Below are 12,051 nucleotides of genomic sequence, written 5' to 3' on the forward strand. Positions count from 1 at the left end.
TATATATATATATATATGTATATATTTAGATGGAGTCTTGCCCTGTTGCCCAGCCTGGACTGCAATGGTGCAGTCTTGGCCCACTGCAGCCTCCGCCTCCCTGATTCAAGTGATTCTCCTGCCTCAGCCTCCTGAGTAGCTGGGATTACAGGCATGTGCCACCACGCCCAGCTAATTTTTTGTATCTTTAGTAGAGACGGGGTTTCACCATATTGGCCAGGCTGGTCTCGAACTCTTGACCTTATGATCTGCCCAACCCAGGCTCCCAAAGTGCTGGGATTACAGATGTGAGCCACCGTGCCTGGCCCCTAACTTATATTCTTATCTGCCTTCCCAATATCCATTCACACCCTCTTCAGCACAGCCAAGCAGAGCTCTGAGTTTTCTGGGACACATCCGGGCTTGTCTTGCTTCTGAGCCATTGTTCACATGATTTCCTTTGCCTAGGACATTGCATTTATTTCCTACCTCTTATTGCTTGATCACCGTGGCTAACTCCTCAAGGGCCTCATTCCTCCCTCTAAAATGACATTTCTTTTTTTCTTTTTTTTTCCTTTTTTTTTTTTTTTTTTTTTTTTGAGACAGCTTCACTCTGTCACCAGGCTGGAGTGCAGTGGTGCAAACTCGGCTCTCTGTAACCTCCACCTCCTGGTTCAAGCGATTCCCCTACCTTAGTCTCCTAAGTAGCTGGGGCTATAGGCGTGTGCCACCACACCCGGGTAATTTTTTTGTATTTTAGTAGAGATGGTGTTTCACCAAGTTGGCCAGGATGGTCTCGATCTCCTAACATGATCCCCCCACCTCGGCCTCCCAAAGTGCTGAGATTACAGTCATGAGCCACCACGCCCAGCACCAAAAGACATTTCTTAAAGCAAGTCCTTATTTCTGTACTTCTTCTCCATGCTCCCTCCTCTGGGGAACCTCCTCCGTCAACTGTAGCTCTAGCAGAAGTTCAGATAAACATCCCTAGCCCTGACCCCCTGTGATCCTCAGCTCTGATTCTCCAGCATTCTAAGGAACATCTGCACGGGACTGGCCTGCCAGCACTTCACATTACACCATTCCAAATTCAAATGATTTTAATGAACAGCAACTCCCTTCCTCACAGGATACATAGGCTTTCAGAGTTAAAAGGAAACTTAAAGCCCAATTAGTTTGTCTGTACTCTTCAATTTACAATATCTTAGACAGTAATGGTCAAACCTATCAAAGATATCACCATTCTAGATGTGGACACTAACCTTTCCAGGGGTGAATGTACCAGGAAACTGCTGAGTCTTCGGTGTTGGTGCCCCTAATATACAGTATTTGCATACGCTTCTTCCAAGGCATGCACTTAATTTTGTATTCACTTCTCTATTCCACAACACACTCTGTCTTTCGGCCCTTGTTTGGACTCACCTGGCCTTGTGATGGGACCACTGGAATAGTCTCCTCACTGACTTCTGCCTCAGGGCTCTCATTCCAACATGGGCACAGTGAATGCAGCCATAATAGCAATGGCAAAAACAGCAGCAGCTCACATTTTATCTCACTACTCTTCCTTAAACCCACATAGTATATATCCCAAAGTGTTAGATTGGGAAGTTATCTCATCAGAGAAGGTCAGACTGGATGACTTCTGGAAGCTTTTCCAAATAATAAATTCTATGGTTTTATGAATGTTGATCACATTTTATAGAAAAAAAAAAACTTACCCTTAAAGCAAGACATGCAACCAGTGTGTGGCAGACCTGGAATCCAGGTCTTCTTTCTTTCTTTTTTTTTTCTGTTTTTTTTTTCTTTTTCTTTTTTTTCCCCATTTTCATTTGCACAAATTTATGGGGTACATGAGCAATTTTGTTACATGCATAGATTGTGCAGTGATCAAGTCAGGAATTTTAGGGTATCCATCATACTTTGAGTTCATTCATCTTCCCACTAAAGCACGAAGTCCAGCTATGAATCTTTCTAAACATAACCCAAGTCAATCTCCTATTTTGTGTAGACACTTCCAGTTACTCCCCACTATTTACAAGGGAGCAGATACCACTTACCTCCCATTCAAGGCCCCCTCCTGCCACTGTTGTTGGCTTTTTTGCTGTCCTATTTCCAATTGCTCCTTCCATATACCACTGGCTTCAGACAACCCCGTGTACCCATAAGCCCTGAGCATCCCCATCTCCACACCTCTGCTGGACCTGATATGGTTGCTCACTTTTGGCCACCTCTGAATCCTGATCATTCTTCAAGACACAACTCAGGTCCCACCCTACTCAAAACTGTGCCTGAAGACACCATTTGGGCCACACTGGTCCCATCATATACATGACTCATTTCATTCCTGTCACTCATGTGCCACTGATGCTTGTTTGCATTGCACTCCTCAGTGGCACTCTCACAAGCTACTGGAGCCCGTCTTCTTCTCTGATCTCCCCCAGCCCCCTTCAGCTTTCACAGAGCCTGGCACAGAGTAGGTGGTCTGTAAGCATTTTCATATATTGATTGATTGATTATCTTTTATCCCCTAACTCCCTACATTCTTTATCTTACTATCTCCTTCATGCATTGCCATTTAAAATTATGTGTCACTCCTATATAATAAAAAATATACAAAGGTAGAAAAGAAAAATTACAAAAGAAAGGTCAAAAGCATTCCTTTCCTCTCTTTTCTGGTTTATTTGAGGTCAATCTGGAGTGATTCATGTGAACCAGCATATTGCCTCGGCCTCCTCCATCCTGTGAAATGCTTGTTTCAAGTAGCAACTGGACCATATTTTGTCCTTTTGATGCTCCACTGAGTAGTTCAGCCCTATTTACCCATGGTTTGCACCAGTGGTTCTCAGTCTTTGATGAGCCTCAGAATCACCAGTGGGTAGCTTTTTAAGCATACAGATGCCTGGGCCTCACCCCACCCTCCTAAATCTGAATCTCTATAGACAAGACCTGGGCAGGTACAAGTGAAGAAGGCAAGTGCAGTGACTCTTTCATGCCCCAAAGGCTGAGAACCACCAGCCTACCCATGGTTTACCTCCAGTGCTGCTGGCAAAAGTCTTTGACTATTCCCACGCCAACAGAGCTAGAAAGAACTTCTAGAAATTAACAGCTCCATTTCTTTTTACAGGGAAGAATTCATTTCAGTTCAGACAGTAGGCTATTTATCTTATTTGTCCTTAAAGAATTTCACATCTCAGAACTAAGATACTTCTTGAAAGAAAAGACACGTTTCCAAAGCAGGCTGTCATTTAGGGAACTGGAAGAGAAATGTCCCTGACTGTGAGAGCTGACCCCTCAGAACACAAGCAGTGTTAGATTTAAGACACCCTGGGTAGAGAGAGTCCTTTACAGACCTACATCTTAGGAAACTCATGCTTAACCACTTTGCATCTTTGCTATCTCTAGTTCCTCCAGTCTTGACAACAGATACAACTCAGGATGTGTTCTGGGTAATAGTTTTTTAATAGATACCAGAGAGTGAGAGCCTACGACATTTTCCCCATAATCCTGATATATAATACGTGTGCATGTGTGAGTATTTTTGATGAGAGCACCTATGGCTATGCATAGCTGGAAGGTTGTTGAGGAGGGGGCAGGAAAATCTGCAAAGAGAACCAGGGATCCTCTTGAAAATAAAGAGGATCCTGTACCCTGACCTGGCTACCAGGAGCCTTGGGGAAGCAGTTATGTAGGAGCTTTCTTGGATGAGGGAGCAACTGACAGGAGGAATCAACTTCCTTTGAGTTTGAAGAACCCAATGGGTCAGGGATCTGCAGTTACCCCACAGTCAGGTCAACCACATTACTCCAGACATGGGCTCTAGTGGGCTCCAGCTTGTGGAGCAGCAGTCCAGTCGGAGGCAGTCAGATCCAGTGGTGGTTGCACTGTACTTCAGCTGCCATTGGTCTGCAGTAATGAGACACACTGCTTGTGTTCTCAGGGGTCAGCTCCAACAATCGGGAACATTTCTCTTCCAGTTCCCTGAATGACAACCTGCTTTGGAAACTTACATTTTCTTTCAAGAAGTATCTTGGTTCTGAGATGTGAGATTCAGCCGGTAGGACTGAGCCTCTGACTTCTTGTACACATCAAGGGAGGGAGGCCCAAGGGCTTTACTTTTACTTATTGTGCTACATGGAGCCTACAGAGAAAGTCTTAAAAATGGGCCAGATCCATACTTAGCTTGAAATTCTCACACCAACTCCATGAAAGATGTGCTGCTGCTATTAGCACTGCACTGGTTTTAAAAAAATAATAATCTGTGGTCCAGAGAGGTCAAGCAGCCCATCCTGGCCAACACACTGGTGAACCACAGCCTGACACCAAAGTTTCACTCGTCCACCACATCTCTTGCCACCACTAACATGGGCCCAGCAGCTGACAACTCAAAGGGAACCAAGAATGAGAAGTTTTTGACCTAACTGACTGTCTAAATTGACCGATGATTTGTCTTGCGTGGAGGGGGCCAATAAATGCCCAAAGAGACAACACAAGTCATCAGGGAGGCAGGAGCTGACACCACTGGCAGTGGACGTCAGCCTCTGCTGACCCAGTCCTCACTCCCACCACCCTGCCATGGCACTTCAAATATGCATCATACAACCCTTGACGCTAGCTCTCCAGGGATGTGTTACCAGGAGAAGAAGCACTCACTGCCATAGCAGGGCAGGCAAATTTGTGTATTGCATTATTGACTACAGATCAAAACCTGAAGATAGTGGGAAAGAAAAACACAGTAGCTTAACATGATGAAGGGAACTTTAAAAACCTAGTGAGCTCATGCTTAGGCAAGCTGCCCAAGGTGACCAGGCAGTCACAGTAGTGCAGGGACATAGAGGCGACACCACAAGATCTGATCCTATCTGTTCTGGAAGTCAGATGACCACACCACGAGTCACCACAACTTGTATTGCACCCTGCACCACTCAGAAACTTTTGGGCCACTCAATAAATGAAAGACTAGTCGTTTCCATCAGACAATTAGCAGAACTCTGTTTTACTTCCCCCATGCTGAACTGATGATTCTTTGACTAGACCAACCCTATACACGATTGTTCTGGAGTCCTGTGGATAGGGCTTAATAGTTCGTCAGCATCTGTTAACTGGGCACCGACTGGATGCAAGCTTTCTATCAACAACACTTCTGACCATGATGCCCTGAGGCTGTTAGAAGTTCTGGACATTTAATCAGCATTAGCAAGGCCACCTATGTCAGCGGTGGCAGAAGCTGCCTGCTATTGGACCTGCCTCTGATTATGACTCAGTGGCTCTCCACCAGGGCTGCACACTGGAGTCACCTGAGAGTGGATATGAAAATATTGTTTCAGGGTCCCACCCACAGACACACTGATGTAATTGGCTTGGGGAGCAAACTGCCATCAGAAGTTTTAAAATCTCTCTCAATGGTTTGAATAGGTAGTGAAGGCTGAGAACCACTGGTTTCTGTTGAAACCTCAGTTCCTGGCTCAAGAGACATTTGTGGCGAGTTTGTCTGTATCATTAGTCACTTCTGGGGTCCAGGGGTGAGACTGGGAGTGGAGGAAGCAATGCAAATGGGTGGAATGCCTTGATCTAACCTACACAGCACATCCTGTGTTTGTCTTTTCACATTGCTTTCTGTTTTGCTTTCACTTCCTTGCTCTATTTCTTTCAATAAACCACACTCACTGCCATTATCTCTAGCCTGTTGTCCTCCTTTTATGATCAAAGTCCAAGCTACATATGATCTCATTTACTCTCAAAATATCCCTGCAAGTGAGGAAGGAGCCAGGCCTTTGTTCCCCAAGGCAAATCAGGGACGTGCAGGTCCAGAAAGGTTCAGTCTGCCATGGGACTCATAACATCCAAGTCAATGTGTTTACAGGAATTTTCAATTTACAAAGTGTTTTCACCTATATTCTCCCATGGAATCCTCACAGCAAATCTACAATGACAGTATTTTCATAACCAGAGTGACCACATGTCCTGATTTGCTCCCAAACTATCATGGGTTGTACCTGTGGTTCCAGCCTAATTATTGATATCATCCCCTTTCACTCTCAAAAGTGTCTAGGTTTGGACAATAAATTATATGGTCTCCTTATCTATAACCATGCTCTTGTTTTAAGAGGGGGCCAGTGAGGCTCCTGAAAGTTAAATAATTTGTTCAGGATCATTTAGCTAATTAGAGGCAGAGGCAAGACTTGAACTCTGGTACTGTGTCTCCAAATCCCTGTCCCATCCACAGGTATTATGGGACATTAGAATCAGACTTGACGTGATCTAACATTTCTTATTGTAGAAACTAAAAATGTGGGGAAATAACCTCTTAAAAGTCACTGTTAGAATGTTCCCCGAAAGGGAAAGACTTGGAGTGCATAGCAGAAATGGGTTAGTCTCCTTGGAAGCATTCTATGAACACATTAGGATGGATTAATAACATAAATAAATGTCATCATGATGGCACTTGAAAGCCTAACTTGGCAAAATAAGGTACCAGGCCTGACATACAGGTGTTTGGAAAAGAGCGACAAATTCAAAGTCTAAACTGTTAGATTTGAGGACTGGATCTGAATGCTATCTGCTATCTACCTTTGGGCATTTTACCTACTTTCTGTGAGCACATGTATTGTTCAACAAAACAGGAGGAATCATCATTCTTAGTTCCCTGGGCTGTTACAAGAAGAGCAAACTGCAGCTCATCAAGTGCTCTGACAGCGAGTCTCATAAGGTCCCTGTGAATCCAGTTTATTTGTTTTCTTTATCTTTCACATGAGTGAGTCAAGCCTTATAAAGTTGCTGAGGATCAAATGAGATAAGGTATTTGAACATACTTATTATGTCCTAATATGCTGCAATCTTTCCTTCTTCTTATCATTTTCATTATCAGCAGTAGTAGTAACAGATAATGACTATCAATTGACCTGGGAGACAATTACAATTACATGTCCTTGTGAAACTCACTGGGTGACTGTGATTTAGAGTGGTACACCCAGTGGAAACAAGAGGTTGGGAGGTCCTTCCAAGGGGGTGTTGACAGTGACCAAGTCATGACTATAACTGGGTGGGACCCATCCTTCTTGGAAGTCTTCATAGAAACCAACTCACCGTGCTCTGCAGAAAAAGCTTCAGTTACCTGACACCATCAACAAGAAGGCCTTTCTTTTTATGGGGAAGCATGTACCTCAGAGAAACTCCAAACTTTGGAAAAGTGTGATTCTGTCAATAAAGACATCGCTTCCCTCAAATGACACAGTTCAAGTAAGGCCTGGCCAGCATCTGTATTTCACAATATTTCTAGCCTTTACTTGTCCCATTTACTTGTAAATGAGAACTGCTAACCTGAAGCTCAAAAAGATGGGGTTGAGGGAGGGGTCAAAATAACTTTCATACCTGATGTTTTGATGTTTTGATCTCCCCATCAATCTGGGTATTGAGCTAGCCATGAAGGCCTGCCTGGCTCTCATTGATTTCCTTTAGGGAAAAAACAAATGACAACACAGTCATTTTAGAATTTTTTGGGGAATGCTGCAAATTGTGCAGTAAAGTTTTTATATAAATGGAGAGACTCTCCAACACTGCCAACAAGAAAATTCCAAAGATGCAGGTAGAATTAGTCTCCGCACCTAGGAGTGGGGCAAAGGGCTGCTTTGGTTCTAAAGAACCAATTTGTGTTTCAAATATCTTTCAGGAACTTGACACCTTGAAACTACCTACTCTCAGGGAATCTGAGTAAGTCCTAGAATTGCTTTCTTCAAGGAGAGCGGCAAGACTCATCGCTTTGTTAAAGCTCTCCCTATTCACCCCTAGGCCCCAGGCCTGGCTGCTGGGGTTCAGAACACCCCCTTGCTGCCCTAAGGTCCAACACTACCCAGCATCAGACGAGAAATGCTCCTTTATTACCTGGGTCTGCCAAAGGACCTGGAAATCCTACCTGGGGTGGGGGTGGGGGGAGTCCCAGAAACCAAAGGAGCGCACAGGGGCCACAGTGGGAAGAGAACAGGCTGAAGAAAGCAAGTGTCACCAAATGTCAGGTGTAAGTTTGGAAAATAAACACAAAGAATGTAAAACCCAGCAGAAGAAATTTAACAAACCTTTGTGGTAGGCTGGGACAACGGAGACAGATCACGTACCAAGTGTAAAGTAAGTCACATTTTAAGAGTCAAAGTACCAAAGACCACGGATTGTTATCAAGGTTTATGTAGATCTCATACTTTTTGCAAACATCTATTTAATTAGCTTGTAGAGAAGGATCTTTTGGGCAAAATAACATTTTCCCAATTCCAGGGAATATGTATGCCTTTTAAATTCTGCCAGGAGGCCACTGACAGGCACCAGTGACTCTTCTCTTCTCAGCGATCTGCTTATTTCTGGGGAAACTTTGCACTGGGAGAGTTTTCCCCCTTTGTGAAAGGTCTGGGCGCCCAGGCAGTCCCCGACTTCCCCTCCCCCAAGTCCTGGCGACTGTTTCTGCTCAGCCCTGGAGGCTACTCTCCCGCAGCCTCAGGTTTCCCTAGTTCTGCAGAGTCGGCACCAAGGGCTGATCAAATGTTTCTTTCTCCTTACACCGGTGGACCGGGAAACGCCGCCGCAGCCTCGCCTCCATCCTTCCTCCTACAGGTTGCAAATAAAGTACAGCAGCTCTGACATTAGGCAGTTTCTATCCAGGGAGCAAGGTGACTTCATTTAATTTGCACTGTGCTCCTTCATCCCTGTCTGTATCAGGTTGAACGGGAGGCTCTCCCTACTACCAAACGCCTAACATTTCCTTGATACGGCCTTGAAAAATCATGATTATGACAAAAATAATAACGTCGGAGAATGGAGTGCTTGTTTTCTGCTTTGCAAGTCACCAAGCAAGAAAACACTTTTGTCTCCTTGGCTTTTATTGTAGGATCTCTGGGCGAAAGAGAGAAAGAGAATTTTAAGAAATGTCATTTTCGCTTTGCCAAAGATCATTGTGTCAATAACGTTTCTCTCCCATCCCTCCCCCTCCTCTCGTTTTAGAGGAAAGGTTCAGGGGTCCAGCCAGGTTTCTGCCGCATCCGGACACCTGGAGACGTCTTTCAGGACCAGCCCGAGTCGCGCCCGGGCAGGGCTCTGGCCTCGGACTCGCAGCGGTGACAGCAGAGGCGGGGGCGGGGGTTGACAAACTGCGGATCAACTCTCTGAGAAGACGGCCACCTGCCGGAACCTGCCTTCCTCCATTCCGCCCAGGAGCCTCGCAGCGGAGCGCTGGGCCCGCGGAAAGGCCCTGGGGGAGCGCAGGGCTCCGCGCCGCCCTCCTGAGAGGGTCCGGAGTCCAGCGCACCCCAAGCCCTGGTGCGTGAGTCCGGCGGGAGGCGCGGCAGGTGCGACGGGAGCCTGGAGCCCGACCTACCTTCACGAAGAGCTCGATCTCGGGGTCCCTGTCGTCCCCGTTAGCTGTCGCCGAGTCTGTCATGCCGTTGGCGCCCGGGGCTACCGTCCCGGGCCGGGGAGGCGCCACCTCTGCAGCGCCCGGGCCAGCACTCTGCACTCTTGTCGCTGCCCAGCGGGGCTCCTCTTCAGGGCGGTGTTTAATTTTTCACAAAACCATCTATTCTACCGCCCGAGCAGCGGGGTCTGAGAAATCAGTGTCCCAGGTGCTCACATGAAAAGGAGCGAAGCCGGGAGGAGGCGGGGGCCACGGGGAAAGCCGGGTTAAGGGGATGACAACAGGTCCTGGGAGCAACAAGTGCCGGGCTGCCCGGAGGTGTCACAGGATCCGCGACTGTCAGCGATCCCGCCGCCGCCAACGCGCCCAAAATAGCCGGCGGCTGCAGGGCGGGGTCAGCCGGGCGGGGACACCCCGGGAGCTCGGGCCAGGGCCGGGCCACGGCCCCCAGCCCCAAGACCCCGCAGGGCAGGAGGCGGAGACAGAGCTGGCCCCGGCAAAGCCACCAAGGCCAAGAGGATGTCCTGAGGGCGGATACTGAGGGGGAGGGAGAAAGAGTCGAGGAGAAGGGGAAGGGGAAGGGGAAGGGGAAAAGGGAAGGGGAAGAGAGAGAGGAGATGGCTCTCAAGTCTTCTGTTTCTTTAATAAAGCGTCAGCTCCACTACCAGCGTTATCCACTTGGAAAGCCCTTCCTGTCTTAGCGATGCTCAGAACCCCCACCAAAAGGGGCATTTGCCGTCCTTGGGCTGAGCAAAAGGAGAGTAGGGTGCTGGGGAGGGGCAGGGCAGGGGTGGAGCCTGGGGCAGAGGGGTGAGTCAACCCGGTCAGGTGAGGCTTAGGGAAGGATCCATGCCTTTCAGCCTTCTGGGTTCGTTTATTTTTCTTCTCCCTTCTTTCATTCTCTTTCTATTTCTTCTTTATTTTCTGATCTTGCTTCATTCCTGTTCTCTTCTGGTTGTTTTGGTGAAGTAGGATGCAAACACAGAAAAGATGCACATATCTTAGGTGTACGCCTCAATGAATTTTCACAATCCAACTCACCCCTGTAAGCAGCGCCAGATGAAGAATAAAATGTTAGCGACAGCCCTAGAAGCTCCTCCTGCTCTCTACTCTCTACATCTTTTCTCTCTTCTCCCCTGTCCCAGGGGAACCATTATTCTGGCTTGTAACAGCATAGGATCTTTTTGCCTGGAATGTTGGTGTCTGGCTTCTTTCGTTCATTACTATGTTTGTGAGATTCATCCATTGTGCTATGTGTAGTTGTGTATCATCCATTTTCACCGACACACTTATTTATTCATTCTTCCATCGACGGACATTTGTGCAGTTGACTATCATGACGACTCTGTCACGAACATTCTCTCTATCAAACATCTTTTGGTTGGATTCACAGACACTTTTCTCTTGGATGTATACTTAGGAGTGGACTTGCTGAGTTGTAGTGTATAAGAATGCTCCCCTTGTGTAAACACTGCCATAGGTTTTCTAAAGTGGTTATACCAACAGACATTCCCACCCTTCATTTCTTTAAAAAATAATTATTGAATCTTTTGCACCAGAGTCTGGTGGAATTCTCTTTGTCTTCTTTGCCTTCTCTTTAATTAATCCTGTTTGTGCTCTGTCTTTCCTTACTAAAAACTTGTATTTGTTTCATAGCTTTATTAAAAAATTCATCGCCTAATAAAAAATAAGTAATAATACTTATGTGCTAGGCAAAAATGTTGAGCACTTTACATGTCTGAACTTGTATAATATTTACAAATGTATAATGATCCCAATTTTACAAGTGGGGAAACTGAGACATGAGGTATTTAAGTAACTTATCCCTAGTCATTCAGCTAGGAAATGGTGAGGTCAGGATTTAAACCCAGACAGACTTGAGCCTGTCCTCTCAACTGCTCTGCAAACTGCTTTTCTTAATGCACACTATGGAAGTCACTTTGAGGAAACAAAGGCATAGTTTTAACGGTCTTAACAGAGATCAAAATCCCTTTCAGAATAATAGTTATATGAAAGGAAAACTAAGGCTGCCACATGAATTGGGAAGATGAAGGAGCTATACAAGGTGTCACGTAAAGATAGTATTCACCATGGTTGGGGTGAGGAGAGGAATAGGCTTCACGGAGCAAAAGGCGCTTTAGCTGAAACTTCCTGAAAGGTCAGGCATCTGATAGGCAAAGAAAAGGGAAAGATGTCCTCATTACCCTTTATGGCAGGCTGTTTCCCCATAGACTCTTGGTGCAAATTCCTCCTTCCTGAAGAAAGCAGTCACCAAGCCCAACGTGCAACCCTCTTGGTACATTATAACTTAATCAAGGTGATGTTTAATTGCTTTCCTCCTGCCTGGCTTCAGGCTTACATCACCAAAGCCTTTAGAGAAACAGTCACCTTCACAGCTGTACATTCTGAGCCAATGACTACATACTTTAGGGAAGGACCAAGGTTACAGAGGGAAACTGGTGCCTTCGCTTCATGATGCACAGACTCAAAACATCCCTGCGTTGAAGTGTAGGCAATATTCTTAATGGCAATGTGACAGTAGCAAATAAAATTATATGCATAAAATGTCTTTGAGGGTTTTTGTTTTTTTGTTTTAATGAAAAATGTGTCACACGTATTTTCGATAATTTCCTTGGCTATGATCTAAACAATGTGTGGTATGACTTCTCTTTCCTTAATCC

The 12,051-nt window shown here is 45.9% G+C and overlaps 1 protein-coding gene across 12 annotated transcripts in view; it reads right to left on the reverse strand.

The window, feature by feature from the left end:
* Positions 1-12,051, reverse strand: part of CLIC5 (chloride intracellular channel 5) — a 225,341-nt gene that overhangs the window by 107,754 nt on the left and 105,536 nt on the right. Inside the window, exon 1 of one of the 12 annotated variants that reach the window (XM_032140486.2) lies at positions 9,335-9,714. The exons of 10 other annotated variants lie outside the window; for them this stretch is intronic. In XM_032140486.2, coding sequence (XP_031996377.1) covers positions 9,335-9,397 — 63 coding nt within the window. In that variant the 5' untranslated portion in view covers positions 9,398-9,714. Of the gene's footprint in view, positions 1-7,347; positions 7,362-9,334; positions 9,715-12,051 lie in introns of those variants that run through there. One more of the 12 variants, XM_058432395.1, reaches the window with a different exon arrangement.

This window comes from Hylobates moloch, unplaced genomic scaffold (assembly GCF_009828535.3).
Source record: "Hylobates moloch isolate HMO894 unplaced genomic scaffold, HMol_V3 SCAFFOLD_20, whole genome shotgun sequence".
NCBI lineage: Eukaryota > Metazoa > Chordata > Mammalia > Primates > Hylobatidae > Hylobates > Hylobates moloch.